Here is a 25,401-nt window from a genome sequence, read left to right as displayed (position 1 = left end):
AAGGAACATGAAAAATACCCACCAAGTCAAACAAAAGAAGAGATAGGGAATCTACCTGGAAAAGAATTTAGAATAATGATAATAAAAATGATCCAAAATCTTGAAAACAAAATGGAGTTACAGATAAATAGCCTGGAGACAAAGATTGAAAAGATGCAAGAGACGTTTAATAAAGACCTAGAAGAAATAAAAAAAGAGTCAATTAAAAATGAATAATGCAATAAATGAGATCAAAAACACTCTGGAGGGAACCAAGAGTAGAATAACGGAGACAGAAGATAGGATAAGTGAGGTAGAAGATAAAATGGTGGAAATAAATGATGCAGAGAGGAAAAAAGAAAAAAGAATCAAAAGAAATGAGGACAACCTCAGGGACCTCCGGGACAATGTGAAATGCCCCAACATTCGAATCATAGGAGTCCCAGAAGAAGAAGACAGAAAGGCCATGAGAAAATACTCGAGGAGATAATAGTTGAAAACTTCCCTAAAATGGGGAAGGAAATAGCCACCCAAGTCCAAGAAAGCCAGAGAGTCCCAAACAGGATAAACCCAAGGCGAAACACCCCAAGACACATATTAATCAAATTAACAAAGATCAAACACAAAGAACAAATATTAAAAGCAACAAGGGAGAAACAACAACACACAAAGGGATTCCCACAAGGATAACAGCTGATCTATCAATAGAAACCCTCCAGGCCAGAAGGGAATGGCAGGACATACTTAAGGTAATGAAAGAGAATAACCTAGGGACTTCCCTGCTGGCCCAGTGGTTAAGACTCTGAGCTCCCAATGCAGGGGGCCCAGGTTCGATCCCTGGTCAGGGAACTAGATCCCACATGCTGCAACCAAGACCTGGTGCAGCCAAATAAATGAATAAATATTTAAAAAAAAAAAAAAGAGAGAGAATAACCTACAACCTAGATTACTGTACGCAGCAAGGATCTCATTCAGATATGAAGGAGAATTCAAAAGCTTTACAGACAAGCAAAAGCTGAGAGAATTCAGCACCACCAAACCAGTTCTTCAACAAATGCTAAAGGATCTTCTCTAGACAGGAAATGCAGAAAGGTTGTATAAACGTGAACCACACCTATCAATAATTACCTTAAATGTAAATGGGTTGAATGCCCCAACCAAAAGACAAAGATTGGCTGAATGGATACAAAAACAAGACCCCTATATATGCTGTCTACAAGAGACCCACCTCAAAACACGAGACACATACAGACTAAAAGTGAAGGGCTGGAAAAAAATATTTCACGCAAACAGAAGAACAAAAGAAAGCAGGAGTCGCAATACTCATATCAGATAAAATAGACTTTCAAATTAAGGCTGTGAAAAGAGACAAAGAAGGACACTACATAATGATCAAAGGATCAATCCAAGAAGAGGATATAACAATTATAAATATATATGCACCCAACATAGGAGCACCGCAATATGTACGGCAAATGCTAACGAGTATGAAAGAGGAAATTAATAGTAACACAATAATAGTGGGAGACTTTAATACCCCACTCACAACTATGGATAGATCAACTAAACAGAAAATTAACAAGGAAACACAAACCTTAAAGGACACAATGGACCAGCTAGACCTAATTGATGTCTATAGGACATTTCACCCCAAAACAATCAACTACACCTTTTTCTCAAGTGCACACACAACCTTCTCCAGAATAGATCACATCCTGGGCCACAAATCTGGTCTTGGAAAATTCAAAAAAATTTAAATCATTCCAGTCATCTTTTCTGATCACAGTGCAGTAAGATTAGATCTCAAATACAGGGAAAAAAAAAAATTGTTAAAAATTCAAACATATGGAGGCTAAATAACACGCTTCTGAATAACCAACAAATCATAGAAGAAATCAAAAAAGAAATCAAAATATGCATAGAAATGAATGAAAATGAAAATACAACAACCCAAAACCTATGGGACACTGTAAAAACAGTGCTAAGGGGAAGGTTCATAGCATTACAGGCTTACATCAAGAAACAAGAAAAAAGCCAAATAAATGACCTAACTCTACACCTAAAGCAATTAGAGAAGGAAGAAATGAAGAACCCCAGGGTTAGTAGAAGGAAAGAAATCTTAAAAATTAGGGCAGAAATAAATGCAAAAGAAACTAAAGAGACCATAGCAAAAATCAACAAAGCTAAAAGCTGGTTTTTTGAAAAAATAAACAAAATTGACAAACCATTAGCAAGACTCATTAAGAAACAAAGAGAGAAGAACCAAATTAACAAAATAGAAATGAAATTGGAGAGATCACAACAGACAACACTGAAATCCAAAGGATCATAAGAGACTACTACCAGCAGCTCTATGCCAATAAAATGGACAACTTGGATGAAATGGACAAATTCTTAGAAAAGTATAACTTTCCAAAACTGAACCAGGAAGAAATAGAAGATCTTAACAGAACCGTCACAAGCAAGGAAATCGAAACCGTAATCAGAAATCTGCCAGCAAACAAAAGTCCAGGACCTGATGGCTTCACAGCTGAATTCTATCAAAAATTTAGAGAAGAGCTAACACCTATCTTACTCAAACTCTTCCAGAAAATTGCAGAAGAAGGCAAACTTCCAAACTCATTCTATGAGGCCACCATCACCCTAATTCCAAAACCAGACAAAGATGCCACAAAAAAAGAAAACTACAGGCCAATATCACTGATGAACATAGATGCAAAAATCCTTAACAAAATTCTAGCAAACAGAATCCAAGAACATATTAAAAAAATCATACACCATGACCAAGTGGGCTTTATCCCAGGAATGCAAGGATTCTTTAATATCCGCAAATCAATCAACGTAATACACCACATTAACAAATTGGAAGATAAAAACCATGTGATTATCTCAATAGATGCAGAGAAAGCCTTTGACAAAATTCAACACTCATTTATGATTAAAACTCTCCAGAAAGCAGGAATAGAAGGAACATACCTCAACATAATAAAAGCCATATATGACAAACCCACAGCAAGCATTACCCTCAATGGTGAAAAATTGAAAGCTTTTCCCCTGAAATCAGGAACAAGACAAGGGTGCCCACTCTCACCACTACTATTCAACATAGTGTTGGAAGTTTTGGCCACAGCAGTCAGAGCAGAAAAAGAAGTAAAAGGAATCCAGATAGGAAAAGAAGAAGTGAAACTCTCGCTGTTTTCAGATGACATGATCCTCTACATAGAAAACCCTAAAGACTCTACCAGAAAATTACTAGAGCTAATCAATGAATATAGTAAAGTTGCAGGATATAAAATTAACACACAGAAATCCCTTGCATTCCTATACACTAACAATGAAAAAACAGAAAGAGAAATTAAGGAAACAATACCATTCACCATTGCAACAAAAAGAATAAAATACTTAGGAGTACATCTACCTAAAGAAACAAAAGACCTATACATGGAAAACTATAAAACACTGATGAAAGAAATCAAAGAGGACACAAACAGATGGAGAAACATACCGTGTTCATGGATTGGAAGAATCAATATTGTCAAAATGGCTATTCTACCCAAAGCAATCTATAGATTCAATGCAATCCCTATCAAGCTAGCAACGGTATTCTTCACAGAACTAGAACAAATAATTTCACAATTTGTATGGAAATACAAAAAACCTCAAATAGCCAAAGTAATCTTGAGAAAGAAGAATGGAACTGGAGGAATCAACCTGCCTGACTTCAGACTCTATTACAAAGCCACAGTCGTCAAGACAGTGTGGTACTGGCACAAAGACAGAAATATAGATCAATGGAACAGAATAGAAAGCCCAGAGATAAAGCCACGAACCTATGGACACCTTATCTTTGACAAAGGAGGCAAGGATATACAATGGAAAAAAGACAACCTCTTCAACAAGTGGTGCTGGGAAAACTGGTCAACCACTTGTAAAAGAATGAAACTAGAATACTTTCTAACACTATACACAAAAATAAATTCAAAATGGATTAAAGATCTAAATGTAAGACCAGAAACTATAAAACTCCTAGAGGAGAACATAGGCAAAACACTCTCCGACATAAATCACAGCAGGATCCTCTATGACCCACCTCCCAGAATATTGGAAATAAAAGCAAAAATAAACAAATGGGACCTAATGAAACTTAAAAGCTTTTGCACAACAAAGGAAACTATAAGTAAGGTGAAAAGACAGCCCTCAGATTGGGAGAAAATAATAGCAAATGAAGCAACAGACAAAGGATTAATCTCAAAAATATACAAGCAACTCCTGAAGCTCAATTCCAGAAAAATAAATGACCCAATTAAAAAATGGGCCAAAGAACTAAACAGACATTTCTCCAAAGAAGACATACAGATGGCTAACAAACACATGAAAAGATCCTCAACATCACTCATTATCAGAGAAATGCAAATCAAAACCACAATGAGGTACCATTACACGCCAGTCAGGATGGCTGCTATCCAAAAGTCTACAAGCAATAAATGCTGGAGAGGGTGTGGAGAAAAGGGAACCCTCTTACACTGTTGGTGGGAATGCAAACTAGTACAGCCACTATGGAAAACAGTGTGGAGATTTCTTTAAAAACTGGAAATAGAACTGCCATATGACCCAGCAATACCACTCTTGGGCATACACACTGAGGAAACCAGATCTGAAAGAGACATGTGCACCCCAATGTTCCTCGCAGCACTATTTATAATAGCCAGGACATGGAAGCAACCCAGATGCCCATCAGCAGACGAATGGGTAAGGAAACTGTGGTACATATACACCATGGAATATTACTCAGCCGTTAAAAAGAATTCATTTGAATCAGTTCTAATGAGATGGACAAAACTGGAGCCCATTATACAGAGTGAAGTAAGCCAGAAAGATAAAGATCATTACAGCATACTAACACATATATATGGAATTTAGAAAGATGGTAATGATAACCCTATATGCAAAACAGAAAAAGAGACAAAGATGTACAGAACAGACTTTTGGACTCTGTGGGAGAAGGCGAGGGTGGAATGTTTCGAGAGAACAGCATGTATATTATCTGTGGTGAAACAGACCACTGGCCCAGGTGGGATGCATGAGACCGGTGCTCAGGCCAGGTGCACTGGGAGGACCCAGGGGAATCAGGTGTGGGTGGGGGGGGAGGTGGGAGGGGGGATCAGGATGGGGAATACATGTAACTCCATGGCTGATTCATGTCAATGTATGACAAAACCCACTGCAATGTTGCGAAGTAATTAGCCCCCAACTAATAAAAATAATTGAAAAAATTTTTTAAAATTAAAAAAATTTTAAAAAATTCATGTCCATTGAGTCAGTGATACTACCTAACCATCTCATCCTGTGCCACCCCCTTCTCCTTTTACCTTCAATGTTTCCCAGCATCAGGGTCTTTTCCAATGAATCAGATCTTTGCATCTCTTTACCTCCCCCTTAGCTGCCAAAAAATATATATATTTCTATTTTGGTTGAGCTGGATATTTGTCGCTTTGCGTGGGTTTTCTCTAGCTGCAGCCAGCAGTGGTGGGGAAGCAAGGAGGGAGGTGTGTGACTCCTTGCAGTGCCCTGGCTTTTCCTGTTGCAGAGAACAGGCTTTAGGTGCCTGGGCTGCAGCAGTTTCGGCACAGAGACTCAGTAGTTGTGGCACATGGGCTTAGCTGCTCCACAGCATGTGGAATCTTCTGGAACCAAGGATCAAATCCATGTCCCCCTGCACTGGCAGGTGGATTCTTATCCAGTGCACCACCAGGGAAGCCCTGCCTAAAGAATTTAGATAAAAGCCAAAACAAAGCTATCACCAAATATACCTGCAAAGAATCTAGGCTAGGTGTGGTAGGGCAAGATCAGAGTCCACTAGTGTCCCATTGTCCCGTCATGGCCCAGCAAACATTTATTTACCAAATATTTGCTTTTCCATCTCCGACTGAATTATCTTCCTTCCCTCTGAAGTTCCAAACCACTGCCCCCCAAATTCCTCTTTTGTCTTTAGCTGAAGATGGTACTTAAAGTGAGGGTTTTGACCATTCTGGTGAGATACTAATATGCAGTTTTCCTGGGTCTCTCCCACATATACGTATTATTAAACTTTTATTTTATTTTCTCCTGTTAATTGGTCTCATGTCAATTTAATTCTTAGACCAGCCAGAAGAACCTAGGAGGGCAGAGGAAAATTTCTTCTGTGGAGAAGGTCAGGGCAATAAAGGTTTGCACATGGAGGCCTTCACCTAGATCTGTAAATTTTGTTTGTTTTAAGGGACCTAAAGCAAATATTTTTTAATGTTTAAATTCAGAGAAGATTATGATTGGATGATGTGCTATTTTCTGTACTTTTCTATATACATGAAATATTTCATCATTAAAATAGAAAAAGAATATTAAAGGAGAGAGCATCCACGAAGGGAAAGTAAGCCATAGACAAGGTAGGAAAAGTTGTTTAGCCTGAGATTTTCCCATGGAATTCACATTGGCAGCAAATGGAGGAGTCATGTCTACAGGGTACAGAGAGAAAGAATGTAGGACCTGAGAATTTTATGCGCTGCCAAGCAGCAAGTCTCAAGCTGAAAGATCTCAGGAAATACAGAAGCCAAGAGCCCTTTGAAATCCAATCAACCAAATAATTACTCACATAAAGGATGCTGAAATGAAGCCAGGCTAAAAGGTCTGTTTGTGAGTGCTGAATTCATAGAACTAAAACTAAACTTGCCTTGGAAATTGTGGTTACAAAACAGAATGTAAATATTGTATATGTCAACATTTTAAAATTAACTAATATAACTCTCAGCAATTGGTAGATTGGGAGAGGGGAAATGGAAGTAAGCATAAAGATACTGTTTTCCTCATCCTTCTGGTAGGTGATGAGGAGTTGTTTTTTTATCTCTGACTCTTTTACATATTAAAATTTCTCATGATGAAAAATAAATTACTTGAAATTCAGTAATTTGTTCATTCTCCCTCTGCTATTTTTCCCTTTTATCTACAAACAAAACTTAAATAGCTTCTTTTATTATATATAACATGTACTGTGGTTCCATTTTTATAACTTTTTCTTCTGTAATCTATCTATCTGTCTCTCTAGCTGTCTGTACTGATAGAGAGCCAAATGGTATTCAAGAAATGGTTAATGCTTATTTCTAGGCAGTGGGATAGTGATTAATTTTTTTCTTTCTTCTCTGTACCTTGCTGCTTAATTTATTGTTCTTATTGCTGCTACTGACGGATATGGGTCATGGGCATTCCTTTAGAAGGACAAAAGATGACCTTGGCAGTTATTTCAAGAATGAGTTGAAGCAGGATTTGTGGGAAGCAGAGAGAGCTGGCCCTTGCAGTGACAGTGATGGCTTTGAAATGATGGGAAGGGTGGTCCTGGTTGTTCAATGGTTAAGACTCTGCTTTCATTGCATGGGACACAGGTTTGATCCCTGGTTGAGGAACAAAGATCCTGCATGTCACATGGCCAAAAGAAAATTTTTTTTTAATTTTTAATTAAAAAAGTAATGAGGTGACGGGAAGGGCATTATAGAGAGAAAGAAGTGAATATTTTGAGATTTATTTTTGAGGTAGAACCAATAGAACTTGCTGATAGTTAGGTGTGGGGAGTGAGACATAAGGAAGAACCCAGGAAGACTCCTGGATTTGACTTGCACCTGAAGAAAAAGTGAAAACACATGGAATTTTAGGGGTCATGAGTTCCATGAGGAAAAATAAAGCAGGAAGTGGGAATAAGGTATACCAGCCTGTGGAAAGGTTCAATTTTAAATAAAGTGATCAGGAAGGTTCTATTGAGAGAGTGACATTTGATCAAAGACCTTAAGTAGATGAGGGAGATGCCACATGACTATCTGGGGAAGAGAATGGTGCTCTAGCACTGAAAAGATCTTCACAACCCAGGTAATCATGATGGTGTGGTCACTCACCTAGAGCCAGACATCCTGGAATGTGAAGTCAAGTGGGCCTTAGGAAGCATCACTACAAACAAAGCTAGTGGAGGTGATGGAATTCCAGTTGAGCTATTTCAAATCCTAAAGGATGATGCTGTGGAAGTGCTGCACTCAATATGCCAGCAAATTTGGAAAACTCAGCAGTGGCCACAGGACTGGAAAAGGTCAGTTTTCATTCCAATCCCAAAGAAAAGCAATCCCAAAGAATGCTCGAGCTACCACACAATTGCACTCATCTCACTCGCTGGTAAAGTAATGCTCAAAATTCTCCAAGCCAGGCTTCAGCAATACGCGAACCGTGAACTTCCAGATGTTCAAGCTGGTTTTAGAAAAGGCAGAGGAACCAGAGATCAAGTTGCCAACATCCGCTGGATCATTGAAAAAGCAAGAGAGTTCCAGAAAAACATCTACTTCTGCTTTATTGACTATGCCAAAGCCTTTGACTGTGTGGATCACAATAAACTGTGGAAAATTCTGAAAGAGATGGGAATACCAGACCACCTGACCTGCCTCTTGAGAAACCTGTATGCAGGCCAGGAAGCAACAGTTAGAACTGGACATGGAACAACCGACTGGTTCCAAATAGGAAAAGGAGTACATCAAGGCTGTATATTGTCACCCTGCTTATTTAACTTATATGCAGAGTACATCATGGGAAATGCTGGGCTGGAGGAAGCACAAGCTGGAATCAAGATTGCCAGGAGAAATATCAATAACCTCAGACATGCAGATGACACCACCCTTATGGCAGAAAGTGAAGAAGAACTAAAGAGCCTCTTGATGAAAGTGAAAGAGGAGAATGAAAAAGTTGACTTAAAATTCAACATTCAGAAAACTAAGATCATGGCATCCGGTCCCATCACTTCATGGCAAATGGGGAACAGTGGAAACAATGGCTGACTTTATTTTTCTGGGCTCCAAAATCACTGCGGATGGTGATTGCAGCCATGAAATTAAAAGATGCTTGTTCCTTGGAAGGAAAGTTATGACCAACCTAGACAGCATATTAAAAAGCAGAGACATTACTTTGTCAACAAAGGTCCATCTAGTCAAGGCTATTGTTTCTCCAGTAGTCATGTATGGATGTGAGAGTTGGACCATAAAGAAAGCTGAGCACCAAAGAATTGATGCTTTTGAACTGTGGTGTTGGAGAAGACTCTTGAGAGTCCCTTGGACTGCAAGGAGATCCAACCAGTTCATCCTAAAGGAGATCAGTCCTGGGTGTTCATTGGAAGGACTGATGTTGAAGCTGAAACTCCAATACTATGGCCACCTGAAGAGAAGAGCTGCCTCATTGGAAAAGACCTGATGCTGGGAAAGATTGAGGGCAGGAGGAGATGGGGGATGACAGAGGATGAGATGGCTGGATGGCATCACCGACTCAATGGACACAGGTTTGGGTAAACTCTGGGAGTTGGTGATGGACAGGGAGGCCTGGCATGCTGGGGTTCGTGGGGTCACAAAGAGTCGGACTCGACTGAGCAACTGAACTGAACTGAACTGAAAGAAGGGGTTGTAAAACCCTCTCTTCACAGGCAGACTTTCGATTGGTAACTGAAGTGAGAGGGCTTGGGGGGACGTTTTGTCGGACTGAGCCCTTAACTGGTAGGTCTGATGCTGTCTCCTGATAGATAAAAGTGTCAGAATTGAGCTGGGTTTAGGAATCCCTGCTTGGTGACGTGGGGGGATAACTTCACACTCTAAAATTGGAATTGGTGTCAGATTGCAGAAGCTCTTTAGACAGAACCTCTTCTCTTCTCATTTCACACTCTATCCCTCGGCAAGCTCATCCATGCCCAATGCTTAGGTTTCTGTCTGTATGTTTCTGCTTCCCAACCTGCCAATCCAGCCCTCTCTGAACTCTGGATATGTATATCCCACAACTCCTTTGACATTACTAGGTAAAACTAAAGTTGCCATATCCACACACCTGCTCCCCCACATCCAGGCCTCCTCCAGGTTTCCCTGTGGCAATAAATGGCACCACCACCCATCTGGCTCCACAAGTCAGAAATATCAATCTCCTGGACACCTGCCTCTCCCTGGTCCATTATGTCCAATCCATCAAGACCTGATGATTTTACCCCGTAAGTCTCTCACAAAAGCATCTGCTTCTCACATCTCCCCACCACCCCTCTCCCCACAACTCACTGTTCTTCATCTCTGCTTTATTCTTCTTTACACACCGTATGATGTCCTTGTTCGCTTGCTGCTCAGGTATCTCCACCTGACTAGACTCCAAGCTCTGCAGAGATAGAATACCACCTGGCAGGTAGTGAGCACAAAATAAGCACATGCTGATTGGGATAAGTGAGCCTGCACTCTAACTCTCTCTACCGGAGTTCAGGAGACAATCGCAGTTAAGAGCTGCAGCTCCCAAATCAGACTGCCTGGGTCCCACCACTTATCAGTTGTATGAGCTCTGGTAAGTTATGTAACTTCTCTGTGCCTCGGTTTCCTCACCTGTAAAGTGGGGATAACAGAAGTATTTACTTCAGTGGGTTCTGGGGATTAAGGATTTAATATGTGCAAAATACTCAGAACAGTGCCTCTATAGATTAAGTTTGTTTGTTTAGGTGCTAAGTCATGTCTGATCCAACTCTTTGCGATGCTATGGATTACAGCCCACCAGGTTCCTCTGTCCATGGGATTTCAGGGGAATTAGTTGCTATTTCACTCTCCAAGGGATCTTTCTGACCCAGGGATCAAACCCACATCTGCTACATTAGCAGACGAATTCTTAACCACTGAGTCACCCGCTGTTGTTCAGTCCTTCAGTTGTGTCTGACTCTTCGTGACCCCATGAACTGCAGCATGCCAGGCTTTCTTGTCCTTCACTGGAGAAAACCAGACAACCACCAGAGAAACCTCCTATAGAGAAAGTACTCAGTAACAATTAACTATTATTTGTTAAAATATCTCTTCGCTGGTCTCCCTGCCCCTACTTTACCCCCTCTTAATCTTTTCCATGTGCCAAAATATGTGAACTTTTTCAAAATGCAAATCTGAGCACATCACACACCCAAGTGCACACAAACACACACATACACGCTCACATTGCTGAAAAAAACCATTCAGTGGCTGCCAATCCTTAACATGTCCCTGAGGGAACTCTCCAGCCTCATCTTGTTATTGGGCTTCAGCCACACTCACTTCCCCTCAGTAAAAAGGAGCTTCCTGCCACAGAACCTTTGCATATGATGGTCTTTCTATTTGGGTAGCACTTCTTCCCCTCAACTTTATTCTCACAATCTTCCCCTTGCCTGGATAACTTTTGCTCATCTTTTAAATCACAAGAGTCACTTCCATAAGGACACTCCCCACTTCCAGACTAAATCAGGTTTCTTTGTTTAAAAATACTACAGGGAATTCCCTAGTGGTTCAGTGTTTAGGACTCAGTGCTTTCACTATCATGACCCAGGTTTGATCCCTGATCGAGGAACTAAGATCCCACAAGAGGTCTGATGTAGGAAAAAAAAAATTTTGCTGTAAATATGATCCCTTGGCAGTTGACCTCAGTTTGTAATCATCCACTTGTTTGTGTGATTACACGGTTATTTGTTGTCTTCTCTAAACTGAAAGTCCCATAAAATCAGGAAACATATTTTTCCTTCTCTTTTTACTGCACTATCTACTGTGCCTGGCACATACAAGTACTATATTATTTTTTTAATTTTTATTTATTTTTTTGGCCACACTGCCGGGATGGAACACACGTTCCTTACCCTCCTTACAGTGGAAGCTCGAATTCTTTTTTTTTTTCTTTCTTCTTTCTTCTGTCTTTTTTCTTAAAAATATGGAACGCTTCACGAATTCGCATGTCATCCTTGTGCAGGGGCCATGCTAATCCTCTCTGTATTGTTCCAATATTAGTATATGTGCTGCCGAAGTGGGAAGCTCGAATTCTTAACAGCTGGACCAGGGAAGACCCCGAAGTACTATGCTCTGAATGAGTGAATGAATAAATAAATGAATGTGTCCTCAGCAGAAGCAACCACGACCACCATCTAGGGCCTGTAAGGGGCTTAAATGCTTCATAATCACGGTGCCAAGACATAGACCAGAGCCTCTGCCCTTTGGGCAGTCCACACAGAGTTAGTAATAGCTGGGGCCTGAGCGGCAGGTCCGCTGCTCAGATCAGCAGTGTGTCTTTAACTAAGTCACGTCACTTCCCTGAGCCTCAATATCTTCATCTGTAAAACATGGATTATGATTCCTGTCTCATAGGGCTGCCGGGAGGACCACAAGAGCCTTGGATGAGAAAAGTTTTTTAAAACTTTTAACACTGGACTTACAGAAAGGATTGTTTTGTTTTCTGAAAGGGACTTTACTAGGAATAGAAATGGAAAGGAAAACCAAAATGTATAGGAAATACAAAAGCTGACCCAGGTGATTTTGGTGTTCTTCCCCTAATGTGGCAAGACAAGCCAGGTTCTCACCCTGTAGAATGACAAACCTGGTGTCAGATGGATTTGATGGGCATAATGTATTGGGTACCCACCTCCTTAGTCCCAATAGTTTAGACACTAGGCCAGGCCAGTGTGAGACCCCAGACAGAGGGACCCTTCTCAGCTCCACTGTGGGACCCCCACAGGGACCTGTTTCTGGCCCCCGTCCTCCTGCTCTGCTCAGGCCCTGCTCAAGCCATCTGGCCCCTGGAATCCTGGGTGAGGGAGAAAGTCTGGCCCTTTGCTGACCCAACACTCCCCAGGGAGGCCTCCAGCTGAGCTGCCTGACCTCGAAGTGGCTGCTTTTGTTCCTCTGGGGCCTTTTTGGCTCCAGGCCCTGGAGCCCAAGCAGTGACTGCTGGTAAGTTTCTCTAACCTCCACTGAAGCTCAGCATCATCTCCAGTCCTCTAGGGTTACACTTAGAACCCTCTAGAAATAAGCCACTAACTAGGGTCACACATCTGCTCATTTCCCACCTGCTGTTCTAAACTCTTGACGGGTAAAGTAATCGTCCCCAGGCACAAACCAGGGGCAGTGAAGGGAGCTCTATTCTGAGTTGCCTCCGGGATCTTTCATGGTGGCATCCTCACACCTTAGGCTTTAAGGAACTACCACATCAAGCCCTTGGCAAAAGGCTTGTACATAAAAAACTACAAAAGATTGCTGAAAGAAATTAAGGAAGTCACAATAAAGGGAAAGACATCCCAAAGTCTTGGATTGGAAGACTTAATATAGCTTAATGTTCATACTATCCAAAGTGACCTAGAGATTAAATGAAATCCCTATCAAAATCCCAATGGCATTTTTTTTCAGAAATAGAAAAAAACTATCCTAAAATTCATATGGAATCTCAAAGAATGCCAAGTAGTCAAAACAATCTTGAGAAGGAATAATAAAGCTGGAGGCCTCACACATCCTGATTTCAAAACCCATTACAAAGCTACAGTAATCCAAACAGCATGAACTGGCAAAAAGACAGACATACAGGCCAATGGGGCGGAATGGAGAGCCCAAAACTACACCCTCACATATCTGATTGATTGATTTTCAATAAGGATATCAACACCACACAATGGGAAAGTGATAGTCTCTTCAACAAATGGTATTAGGAAAACTGAATATTCATATACAAAGGAATGAATTTGGACCCTTACCTTACACCATATACAAAGATTAACTCAAATGGGAACCTAAACATAGACCTGAAACTATAAAACTCATAGAAGAAAACTTAGGGAGACATCCTCATGACATTGTAACAAGCAAATATTCCTTGACATCAAATACTTTGGCCACCTGATGCGAAGAACTGACTCGTTGAAAAAGACTCTAATGCTGAGAAAGATTGAAGGCAGGAGGAGAAGGGGACAACAGAGGATGAGATGGTTGAATGACATCACCGACTCCATGGACCTGAGTTTGAGCAAGCTCAGGGAGTTGGTGATGGACAGGGAAGTCTGGCGTGCTGCAGTCCATGGGATCGCAAAGAATTAGACACGACCAAGCGACTAAATTGAACTGAACTGATGACACCAAAAAAAGTAACAAAAAGCAAAAAAAAACCCAAGTAACAAATAGACAAATGGCACCATATTAAACATATAGTTTGACCGCAAGCTCATATGAGGCAGGTCACTTTTACAAGGTTGAGGATCTGTAATGGATTCCAATAAAACTGTAAAATTGTTTATGACTGTGCATCTTTTAAAAAATCTTAAACCTTGGGGTACACTTCCTGGGGTTGAAAACCACTGATCCAGGCCCTGCAGGCTGGACCTCCTGCCCTATTTCTCCTGGGGGCATGTGCTGTCTTCCCATGGCAGGGAAGAAACACAGAAGCTGTCATTGTCCCCCACATCAGGCTAAGACCTAACTCTGGCCTCCCACACCCCTCTTTCTTTGCACCCCACTTCCTCATCCCATAAACTTCTCTGTGTATTAGAATAATCTATTGATGAGAATTCAGTATCTCAGTCCTACTCATGACTCAACATGAGAGTTGTGGCCCCTCTCTCCTGGAATTGCAGTGAGGACTAAATGGGATGCACTGTGTGCCCAGAAGTTGAATGTGAGTTGAGTTCGGGCTGTGAGGGCCCAAAGGTAATGACATGTGACCTTGGCCCTTCTTGGAGGAGGGAAGAAGTTGCTGACCTATTGCTGACAGCACCTGCAGGGTCCCAGAGTCCTTTCTTCCTCTGCCCTTGGGGTTTCTCCTGAGATTCCCCCTTGCCGCTCCCTCGCCTTAGGGCCCTGTGGCAAAGATCACCAAAACAGAAGGTTCCAAGGAATAGAAAGGCTTTAATAAACATGACAAAGGGACTGGGTGAGGGGGAGGAAAACTCTAGATCCAGCCTTTTTCCCATTTCAGTGGCTGAAGAGGAGGGAGGGGGCTCAACCCTGTTCCCAGATGCAGAGGCAGCTGGAGGACAATCCCTGGAAGTCTCCTCTACCCAGCAAAGGGGCTGAGGGGAGAGCAAGAGAGAAGTCCTTGCTGGTGCTGCCAGGAACCCAGAGACCTGAAGCAGCAAGCTGACCTCTGAGGTCAGGAGAGGCCCGGAATCAGGCAGGAACATTGGAAGTCAGAAGGGTAGATGGACTGAACAGGTAGGGAAACTCATGGGTCCCCATACAGCATTGTCACAGAGGGGCCCCAGGGTCCGCTGGCTCCAGGGACTGAGACCCACAGGGAGGCACCCCCAGGCTGAGACACTCACAGAGGGGCCCTGACGTTTCCCCTTACCCTGTTCGGCTAAGGTCCGAAGAGGGTCTAGAGGGAGAAGAGAGGACGGGGACCTGGGTGGGCAGAGGAGCCTAAGGAGGGAGCGTAGGAAGGGCATGGGGGGCAGGGACGGCGGGATGGGCCTTCTAGCTGCTGTTCTGCTGCTCCTGCTGGCGGATAAGGTTGGCGATAGGACTAGTGATGCCGCCTATCAAGGTCCAGTACTCGTCAAAGCTGATGCGTCCGTCGTGGTTGGCATCCAGGTTCTGGATGAGCTTGTCAGCAGCCTTTCGGTTACCCGTGTCCTGGGGGAGAATCAAGGATCAGCAGTGCTGATGTGGCAGCTCTACAGGAGCCCCAGGAAGGACCCCAGGCCTTTGGAAAATGGGAACAGAGCCCTCACTGGCTCAGGCCTGGGCACGCTGAAGACAGAGGCCTGGGTGGAGTTGAGACCCTGGTTTGTGGTGGGAGGTAACTCTGAAAGGACTGAGAAAGCAGTGGGGAAGGACACCCAGAGAGGACAGGGCTTTGGGGGCTGAGGAGGGGTGGGGGTGAGGAAGGCCAGGCCCCGGGTGGGGGGAACCTCACCGTCAGCATGTGGTTGAGCTCTTTCTGAAGCATCTTCCGGAAGCTGCTCTTACTGATCTTGTTCTTGACCAGGCTGTGCTTGGAGACGTATTTGTAGAAGTTTTCCACCAGGACGACCACCGCCTTCTCCAGCTCCGTGTAAGAGTCTGCCATCTCACTGCCTCACGCCTCACAGGGCCTGGGCGCCAGGATGAGGGGGAGTGAGGACACCTCACAGACCACAGCTCTGCCTAGGTGTCCCAGCCCCTGTCCTCCCGCTGGGCCCACACCCTGGGCCCCTGGCCCCCCACGCTGACCAGCCAGGCCCCAGACCTCGGGAGGAGGAAGGAGGCAGGGTAAGGAGAACCCAAGAACCAGGGTGGACGTGGAGGTGGGCCTGGAATGAGAACTATGTGTCTCCTCTCATCCAGGTGATCTCCGGCTCAACCGCCTCAGCAGGTTTTCCAGGCCCTTCCCCAGCCCCAGGCACTGGGCTTGTCAGAGCCCCAGAGAGAAGAGAGGATCCGTGGGAAGACAGTGAGTGCCAGCGCCCATCCCTCTGCCCTATCCTTACCCGGCCTACCCAGGGTCCCTGCCCCAGGAACAAGTACAGCTAGAAATTGGTAGGATAGGCCAAAGGGGCTAGGGAGGGACAGGAGCCATGTCCGCCACTCCCCGGGTGGCCCGAGACCTGGCCCCAGGCAACAAAGCAAGAGGCGTGGACCTAGGATCTCCCTAACCCTTCAGCCGGGCTCCAGGACAGTACGTTCAGGGTCTCAGGCCATGGCTGTCCTTCTCTGGTTAAGCAAGGTCCTGATCCACCAGGTCAGGCTTTGTGCACGCCCCCAGCCACCTCCAGCTAGCCTAACCTCCCTCATACCCACCTCGAAATATACAGCAGGATCCAAGGACGCCCCCCCCCCCTCACCCCATTACCTAAGGAGGAGCCAGGCCTGGTCCTGCCCCAGCTGGAGACAGCTGGAGATGGAGCCTCCGCAGCCAGCCAGAGGCTACACACGTCACCCCCTCGCCCCAGGACAAAAGGCACTCACATTCCGGGCGGATACAGCCAACAGAATAACAGGATATGAGGGGAGCAGGCGGATCTACTCTGTGAGTCACCGCCCATGCCCAGAACCCCCCCAAGTGAACCCTGGCAAATGAGCCTTCCCTCCCACCCCCAAGCCCAAGGATGAGTTGCAGCTGCCTTGCCCATTGGTCCGGGCTCTGGAAGGTGGACACCGTTATCGGGGCATCCCATGGTTCGCTTTGAAAGGGAGGTCTGCTTCCCCAGGCCCCACCACAGCTCCTACCCCTGCCACCTGCTTTCTCATCCCCTCTTGGCCATTCATCCCTCTTCCTGTGCCCTTTACCCTGCCCTCTCCACCTAGCTGAAGCCTGCCCAAACCGCACCTCCTGGGGAAGGTTGCCCTGAACCTTGCCTTCAGTACTCCCCTCCCCTGACTCCCACAGACTCTCAGCCGATGTTGGCTGGACCCACAAGCTAGTGTGGCTGCAATCTCTTCTAGGATCTTCTCTCCTCAGACACCAGACATTCCTTGAAGCCAGGATGGTGTTTCTTACATGCAGTCGTTGTGTTTCCTGAACCAAACAGTAGGGCACGGAGACTTTGGGACCACTTTTTAAAATTCAAGATATACAACCACCCTGCTTTTAATCTCTGCATCTCCCCTCGCCCACATGACCTGGTCAATGCCTTGCTCAAGGTAGAGGTTCTATAAATATTCCACCTTCTTTCAGCCCTGACACCAGGTATCCAAGGTCCCTGACCACTCTTCTAAGATGTCTCTTCTATGAAACTGCTTCTAAAGGAAGGGTGAGATTCAGAAGGACAAAGCCAGGATGCAGGAAGGAAGGGGAGTTGAGAGCAAGAGGGATCAGACTGAGGCAACTCTGACCAGGAATTCTCCCCTTCTCTCCCCTGCCTCATCTACCTGACCATCTGGTCTGTGGCCAGAGGATGAGAAATGGAACCAGAACTGTAGGAAACCATACTCTTTTTCCAGTGAAAGTGAAAAGTGAAAGTGTTAGTCGTTCAGTTGTATCCAACTCTTTGCGACCCCCTTGGACCATATATAGCCCTCCAGGCTCCTCTGTCCAAGAAATTCTCCAAATAAGAATACTGGAGTGGGTTGACATTCCTCTCTCCAGGGGATCTTCCTGACCCAGGTCTCCCACACTGCAGGCAGATTCTTTTCTATCTGAGCCACCAGGGAAGTCCTCTTTATTTATTGTGTGTAATTGTGTGGTTCAATGTTTACACCTTTGTAAGACTTTCATACAAATGCTCTAACATTCACAAATGAAGACAAAAATGTTTCAGTCCATGAACTGTCTTCCTTCCTGCCCCTGGATGGGGAATGGCCCAGGCCTCTGACCAGTATTCCTGAGGATTTCCGAAGCTGCACTCATGTCAGCAAGAATTTTATCAACTACTTCCAACTAGCCTTGGGAGTGGGGAGAAAGTTCAGAGAACCCCCGGCTTTACCCATCCCAGACCTTGTTCCCCAAGTGAGGAATCCTGTGGAAAATAAGAATAGGAAAGGGAGGGACTCCTCTGGGGGTAGGATGGATGAGAATCTGCCCACCAATGCAGAGACATGGGTTCGATCACTCTTCCAAGAAGATTCCACCTGTAGCAGAACAACTCAGCCCAGGGAGCACAACTACTGAGCCTGCATGCCCTAGAGCCTGACAGCCGCAACTTCGGAAGCTCTCGTGCCTCGAGCCTGAGCTCCATAACAAGAGAAGCCCCCACAACAGGAAACCTGAACAGCACAACTAGAAAGTAGTTTGCACTCATCCCTACTAGAGAAAGCCCATGAACATCGACAAAGACCCAGTGCAACCATAAGTAAATAAATAATTTTTTTAAAAAGGAGAGCAAAGGGAAAGTAATGGGTTTGGGGCAATGTGCCTGTGTCCCTCCCCCCACTGGTCACCCACTCCCCTCCCACCACCTGCCTTCTTGGAGCCCAGGCCTGCCCTTCCTTTTTACCATGTCTCAGCCTCTACCTGGCAAGATATAGGTGAACTCCCAGGGGACATCTCAACACCTACTGTCAAGCACACAGTCACCCAGTGAGGTGGGCTTCAGATCCCAGTCTTCCCAAAATTCCCCACCCCACCTTTTAGTCAACTGGACAACGCTGGAGTTAAAAAATGCTCTTCTGAAGTTTTTCTGAAGGAAAGATATCAGAGGCTAATAGTCAGGTGTCATCACACCTCCCTCCCCTGGGAGCCAGGAGACAGGCTCCGTCACTACACCCCTGCCAAGGTCACCTGCCCCTCCTGCCTACCCAGTCCTCCCACCAACCAGGCCAGAGGGTCCCCAGACGAGGGGCTGGGGGAAGGGAGGAGGTGCAGGAGGTAAGTCCTGCACTGACTTTCCTCTAATCAGATCCTGAGAGTGATGGAGGAGGTGGACAGTACACTACAGCCTTCCAAAAAAGCAGGAATAGAAGGACTCATCCTCCAAAGGACCCTCTCAGCTGGGGCCCCCAACCCGCCGGCAGAATTCTCATTGTCTTCACCTTGGCTGATTCATCATTGAGCAACCGAGAGGCCCCCACCCCCACCCCGCCCACCTCAGCCCAGCTTGCTGACTTCTCCAGAAGCTCAAATTGTCCTGACAGCACCTTCCTGGGTCTCAGTCACTTCAGCCCCACCCTCTCACCCCAGGCGCTGGGCCCCACCCCTCCAAGGGCCTCTTCTTCACCCCCTCATCTCATAACTCCCCAGTCCCCTTCCACATGGAGCCCACACCCTCTAAAACTCACCTTTTCTTCCCCACTCCACACATACCTCTGGAGTCTTAAATTGTTCCCAAGTATTGGGATATGTCCCTAGACTCCTATCGCTCCTAGTCATCTCCCTTCTAGAGCCTGGCCCACCCTCAAGCCTAAATTTGGCATTCTCTGCATCCCTTCCATTGACCTCACTCCTGTATCCACCATTCATTTGCTTACTCATTCATTCATTCACTCATTCATTTCTTTCTTAATTCACTCATTTGCCCCAGCTCTCTGCAAAGCACAGGAAGGTGCAATCTAACACCAGGCTGGTAATGCTTTATTCTATATGAAAGGCTGTTCCAAACTACTTCTCCAGCCTCTACAACTCCACTCTCTGTTCCCCCTCCTCTAGCTCTTTCCCCAGGCCCAGAAGCTAATATCTCAAACAAGTGTCCCTGCCTCACCCCTCCTCACCCTCACAGAACTGACAACCATCTGATACACAAATATACACAATCATAATAAGCAAGGAATTCTGCCATTTCTGATCCTCTCTGCTTGGGTGACCCATCTACCTTCCGAACGCTTCTGCTTTCAGAGTGTGTAGCTGGAGGAAGAAACCTGTTCATCTGAATTTTTTTTTCCAGACAAGTAACGCTGGAGGAGTTTGGTGTGGACACACACACACCCTACTGCACTTGGCCTCACCAACACCCAGATGGCGCCTCTCTAGTCGACATGGGGAAAGTGTGAGCCCCGCTCCCCAGCACTCCAGGGCTCCATCTCCCAGCATCCCTGCCCTCACCCCCACCCTCCTGGACAGGGCAGGGAGGGGAATGCTCTGTAGGGCAGGTGGCTCCACCGAGCAAAGCGAGTCAAGCCAGAACCTGCCTGGGTCCTGAGGTAGAGGAGAAGCTGCCCAGTTTCCCAGCCCCTCTCCTAGAACTAGGGCTGCAGGGGGCCTCACCCAGGTTTCTCCTGGTCTCACGGCCCCTCCCAAGGAACAGCTCCCAGAGCACGTGCGGCCAGGGCCTGGGACCTGCCGGAGTCAGAGGTACAGAGAAGCCACCCAGGTGCTGCCTCCCCTCCTCGGGCAGCTCTCAGAGCCCCTGGGCCCTTGCTGCCTCCTCCTGGGCCTCATCACCTGTCCCAGGACACGGCCCTCAGAGACCAGAGAGGCCTATGTCCAGGGTCTGGCTTCTCCCCAGCCCCCACCAACACACATCTGCCCTGAACTGTGGGGGGAAATCAGAGGAAAGCTTCACAACACTTTGCCCGGTGGCCCAACCGGGGGAGAGGGTCCCAGGCAGCTGCTGGGCTGGGGAAGGGGGTCTCACCACTGCATCCACTCCTTCTGAAGGCCTCTCCAGCCCCCGACCCCACCAGAAACCTCCATTTCCAAACTGGCCTTTGGGGAAAGTTAACAATTAACGAAACCTTCCTGCTCAGTCTCTGCAGGGCCCCCCTCCTCAGGCCCCCTTCACCGCCCCTTGTCCTGGCCTCCCAAGCCTGCGGGGGCCCCTCCGGCAGCCCCAGACCTCCCAGGACGGGCCTGGGGTGCTCACCTGCCTTCTCGGTCCACTTCCTCTCCTGCGGGGCTCTGGGGCCTGGACTCTGGCACTGCCAAGCAGCTCCCCGCGCTCAGCCCAGCCAGGACTCCTCCCCGCTGCACTCCCAGATTCTGTCCCACTCCCTCCCGGCCCTGCCCGGCGGAGCTGGCTCGGTGGGGAGGTAGTGACTGAGCTCCCTCTCGACTGGGCCCTGGGGTTGGGCCCTTGTTAAAGGGATACACACCTTTTTTAACACCCTTCCGCCCCCACCCCGGAGGGAGTGGTAGAGGTGGCGCTCCCCCAACCCCACCCTCCTAGTCCCACAGGCTCTGAGCAGAATTTACAACTTTGAGAAAGGAAGGGAAGGACAGTCACCTGCCCTACTCACCTGGGGTCATTGGGAGCCCAGTTTCAGCAGCCCCTAACAGACAAGTTCAGTTAGCATTCCAGGCCAGCCTGGCTGGCCACAGAAACTATGACTGTTTGGGATTTCAAGAGTAATGCCCATTTCTGTCGGCTCCAGTCAGAACGACCCAGAGTGTGGCTCTTAGTCTTCCCCATTCTGGGCAGGCATCCCTGGGACCTCATGTGCAACAGAGAATTCTTCTGGAAACGATCCCTGCATCCCTTTGTCTGAAATACCATAAGAAGCTGGCCATGGATGTCCCAGAGGCAACAGCTGACTCCAGAAGAGCCCCATCCCCCATTCCAGAGACTTCAGCTCCCTGGGCTCTCCTCACTCTGCGTCAGCCTCTCTGCTGAGTAGTTACATCACATGTCCGATCCCATTTTACAGATGAGCAAACTGATACTCTGAGATGATGCCCCCAAGTTCCAAACATAGTAAGTGGCAGAGCCGAGATTCAACCCTAGGTCGGTCAGCCTGTTTCTCAGCCTCACGGTTCCCTTGTGGCTAGTCACGCAGGCTCTAGCACACCTGGGTTCATATCCTTTTCCCCACGTGTGCATACATGCCCCGCTCTCCTGCCAGAGGGCCAGGCCACTGGCAAACTACAGCTTGTCCCTCAGAAAGGACCAGGTCTCCCACCTTTTAGGCCTGGTACCCTCCTCAACCCAAGTCCACGGGAGAGTGTGAGTCCCCCCAGTCACTTCCGCTGCCGACCACTGCACCTCCACATGTACCACGCCACCCAATGACTCTGCCATTCACCCCCACTCCTTCTTACCCATGGACCCTTGGGATGGGAGGTAGACCAATCAAGACAACGTCTTTCATTTTTTTCCATTTTTTTTATTAATCAAATGATACAAAACAACCATCATCCTGTAAATGCCCAAGCACCTAGCTGGTCCTCTCACTCCCCAAAGTCACACCTCCTCAGCCTCTCCCTGACCCTGCTCTCTCTCTGTCTTCCCCTGCCCTAAGCCAGGGAGACAGAGTCCTGAGAGGAGGCTGAGGCAGAACTGGGGACAGGGAGGGATAGCACTGGACAGTTTGGGTTGGGGAAGAGATTAGGAGGGGTAGTTTCATAGAGACCGTTCTTAGTACCAAATGTCCATCCCTATTGCCACCCCCTCCAAATCATTTCCCACAGCTCAGCTCCTCTCTGCCCTTCCCCACTACTAAATGACGTGGCCCTTACACCATCCTCAACCCTCCAGCAGCCTTCCATGTATGTCCCAGGCCCCAGCGGCTCCCCAAGCCTCCCCCTTGGTGGGGTCCCCTGGATTCATAAGCTCCACAGGGACGGAGTACACAGAGGCCCCAGAGGGCCATTATGAACCTGAACCCTGCAGAGGTGAGGCAGGAAGGGCTGGGGAATAGTGTGGGGGTGGTGGAGAGAGGTGTTTAAGGTCCCCTTTCCCCAGCATCCCACCCAACCCATCCAGAATTCCAGGGGAAGGTTTTCAGCTCCCCTGGACAGCATTCTCCATCTTCACACTCTTGGCTGCTTCTCCAATCAGCTCCCAGAAGCTCCCGAACTCCAGTTTAGAGTCGTTACAGTTGCCCAAGTTGGCGATTTTCTCTTCCAGCCCACAGTTGCTCTGCAAGGAGGGAAGACACCACAGCTCAGACAGGCAGTACCTTCCAACCTTCCCACCCCACCCTGCCCAGGGGCAGGAAGCAGGACCTGAGCCTGCCTGGCACTGACAGGGGAAGAGCTAGGGGTTGCCAGTGCCAGGGGCCGTGGCAGCGTGGGTGGGGTCTTAGAGCACTTGCTTGGGAAGTCAGGGTACTGCCCAGGGTGGGGTTCACTCTCTCAGTACCGGCATGAGGTGCGGCAGCTGCTGGGTGACCAGGTCCCGGAGCTCGGAGGGAGTCAGCGTCTCCTTCCCACCCTCCACCGAATACTGGTGGAAATTCTTGATCAGGGTCTCAATGGCCTTTTCCACATCACTGAATTCCTGGGCATCCTGAGGACAAGGGACATCGCCCATGTTAGGGAGGCCTCATCCACCCTATGACAGCCTGCTTCCCCAGGAGCCCGACAGACCCACACAGTATAAGACAGCTGACGGGCCCATGGGCCCTTGCCCACCCCAAAACCCAGCATCCAGCACCCTTTGCCCCCACTGTCCTCTGCCCTGAGCCACGGGTTGGGCAAGGCTTCCTCCCCGCCTCCCCCCAGCCTCCAGGCAGGGCAGGTCCCAGCATGAGGCCCAAGCATCCTCTTCAGGGGGGCCCATCTTCATCACCCTGTGTGGGCACCAGAGAGGAGCTCCAGACCTCACAGGCAGGGTCTGGAGTGCAGAGCAAGGCCAAGGTGAGGGGACAGAAGTCAATGGGGGGACACAGACCCTCAGGGTGAAGGAGAGGAGCGGGAACAGAAAGGTCAGGAATGAATGGGCCCACCTCAGCGTTGGCTGACCGACACTGTCCCATGGTGCTCGACACGCTTGGTCCTGTGGTGAGGGTTTTGTCGTCCTACAGCCGGCCCCAGAGGAGCTGATCGCTCATGATCTGCTCAGAGGGGAGGGGCGACTGAGCTAAGGGGAGAACTCAGCATTTCTTGCTCGGCTATCCCCTTTGACTACACCCCAGATATTCTGTGCCTCACCCAGGGGGTCAGAGCCAACACCCTTCCTGCCCTTCCCTGCCCAGGCTCCAGGAGCTAAGGTCACAGCCCCTAGGCCTCTATCTAGAGGCCTCTCCTTAGCCCCCCCATCCCTGTTCTGTACACACACACACACACACACACACACACACACACACACCCCAGCCTCCAGAGCCTGGGCCCCCAGACCTTCCCCTGCCAGCCTAAGCTAGGATAGGCTAAGCATGCCCTCTGAACCTGGTTCAGTCCATTTGGGTGAAAAGCCCTGGGTCTCCTTACCCGCTGGCAGCCGCTGAGACAGGACTGGAGGAGCCAGCACACCTGAGCTCAGCTCTTATACCTGGGGGGAGGGAGGGGAGGCAGGGGGCTGGGCCTCCTCGAAAAGCCACCCAGCTCTAGCCGCCGCCTGGACGGTGAGCCTGCAGCGGGGGCTCCACCTCCTAGAGCCCCACCTCCATTGGCCACAGTTCCGGGAGCCCGCCCCGTCCTGGCCAAGAAGAGGGAATCGTGGAGAGCTGGGTCTGGGATCCCCCTGGCCCCAGACCAGCAGGCAGAGGCCAGGGAAGAAAGGAGGCGAGAGACTGCAGAAGGAGAGAGGGAGGACTTGGACACACAGTGATGTGAAGCCTGGGAGGAGAGGCCTGGAGGAAAAGTAAGACAGAGAAGCAGAGGGGCTCTGAGAGGCTCTGTGTCAACCACCAGGAAAGAAGGAGAAGCAGAGGCCGGTCAGGCCGGGTTTTGTGGCCTAGAGGGAATGAAGGACACGTGGCTTGAAACATGTCCCCAGGGACCTCTCTGTCCTTTAATGTGTCACACACACACACTCCTTTCCCCTCAAGGCCAATTTAGATAGTGACACTCCAGCCCGCCGAGGTCCCAGACCCAGCCTTCCCCAGTCCTGAGGGAAGAGACTTGGGTCAGGAGAAAGGAGCCCGAGAAGGGCAGCCTGGTGGAGGGGGCAGACTGAGTGTTGTCGGGCCTTCCTTTCAGTTCCCTGCAGCAGTAGCTTGCACAGAATCTGTCAGCTAACAACCTCTCCAAACTGGTTGGGCTAGCTGCTCCTCCCTCCCTCAGAATTCCATATCTTCCCTAACCAGAGACTGCATTGCAACCCCATTCCCCCAAATACACAATCCAGCCCCTACGACAACATCCAGGGAGCCTGGACAGTAGTCTGAGGTGGGGGACTCACGCCAACCCCAGGGCCCCTCCTCAGCTGATGGGGAGGAAGAAGGGAGAAGGCAGGGGAGTCAGTGTGGTCAGGCGAAGCTCAGAGCCAGTCTCTAGGCTCCTTTCCTAAATTCTGAGATCCAGGCATACCTCTCAGCGTCCTGCCCTGGTCTTCTTCCAGGGTTCCTCTGTACTTTTGCCCTCAATTGGGCTTCCCTGGTAGCTCAGCTGGTAAAGAATCTGCCTACAACGTAG

At 47.8% G+C, this 25,401-nt stretch overlaps 2 protein-coding genes and 1 non-coding gene across 5 annotated transcripts; all 3 read right to left on the bottom strand.

Moving 5' to 3' along the window:
- Window positions 1-11,709: 11,709 nt before the first annotated feature.
- LOC136156694 (U6 spliceosomal RNA) lies at window positions 11,710-11,819 on the bottom strand. The gene has a single exon (XR_010661182.1). It is a non-coding gene; the product is annotated as a U6 spliceosomal RNA (small nuclear RNA).
- A 2,827-nt stretch (window positions 11,820-14,646) lies between these two features.
- S100A16 (S100 calcium binding protein A16) lies at window positions 14,647-21,150 on the bottom strand. Of its 3 annotated transcripts, none has more exons than XM_065926410.1 (3): window positions 20,975-21,150; window positions 15,676-15,853; window positions 14,647-15,392 (listed from the first exon to the last, which is right to left on the bottom strand). In XM_065926410.1, exons 2-3 carry the CDS (start codon window positions 15,826-15,828, stop codon window positions 15,234-15,236), a joined length of 312 nt encoding a protein of 103 aa, XP_065782482.1. In that variant the 5' UTR covers window positions 15,829-15,853; window positions 20,975-21,150; the 3' UTR covers window positions 14,647-15,233. The 3 variants fall into 3 exon arrangements, with proteins under 3 accessions (XP_065782482.1, XP_065782502.1, XP_065782492.1); XM_065926430.1 differs by lacking the exon at window positions 20,975-21,150 and adding an exon at window positions 16,591-16,725; XM_065926420.1 differs by lacking the exon at window positions 20,975-21,150 and adding an exon at window positions 16,539-16,695.
- Window positions 21,151-22,190: 1,040 nt separating this feature from the next.
- Window positions 22,191-24,405, bottom strand: S100A14 (S100 calcium binding protein A14). The gene is made up of 4 exons (XM_065926399.1): window positions 24,256-24,405; window positions 23,775-23,882; window positions 23,189-23,335; window positions 22,191-22,966 (listed from the first exon to the last, which is right to left on the bottom strand). The coding sequence occupies exons 2-4, from the start codon at window positions 23,802-23,804 to the stop codon at window positions 22,829-22,831; spliced, it is 315 nt and encodes a 104-aa protein (XP_065782471.1). The 5' UTR covers window positions 23,805-23,882; window positions 24,256-24,405; the 3' UTR covers window positions 22,191-22,828.
- Between the last annotated feature and the right edge of the window lie 996 nt (window positions 24,406-25,401).

This window comes from Muntiacus reevesi, chromosome 1 (assembly GCF_963930625.1).
Source record: "Muntiacus reevesi chromosome 1, mMunRee1.1, whole genome shotgun sequence".
Classification (NCBI taxonomy): domain Eukaryota; kingdom Metazoa; phylum Chordata; class Mammalia; order Artiodactyla; family Cervidae; genus Muntiacus; species Muntiacus reevesi.
The sequence above is the reverse complement of the archived record's forward strand: the minus strand, read 5'-3'. Positions and strand labels throughout refer to the sequence as shown.

Excerpts from the sequence above, each read along its gene's own strand:
- S100A14 (XM_065926399.1), bottom strand. The coding sequence starts at position 23,804 with ATGGGACAGTGTCGGTCAGCCAACGCTGAG. Across the intron at positions 23,336-23,774 it reads GTCGGTCAGCCAACGCTGAG|GATGCCCAGGAATTCAGTGA; the intron begins GTGGGCCCATTC and ends CCTTGTCCTCAG. Across the intron at positions 22,967-23,188 it reads AGCTGCCGCACCTCATGCCG|AGCAACTGTGGGCTGGAAGA; the intron begins GTACTGAGAGAG and ends CCCTCCTTGCAG.
- S100A16 (XM_065926410.1), bottom strand. The coding sequence starts at position 15,828 with ATGGCAGACTCTTACACGGAGCTGGAGAAGGCGGTGGTCGTCCTGGTG. Across the intron at positions 15,393-15,675 it reads AGCTCAACCACATGCTGACG|GACACGGGTAACCGAAAGGC; the intron begins GTGAGGTTCCCC and ends ATTCTCCCCCAG.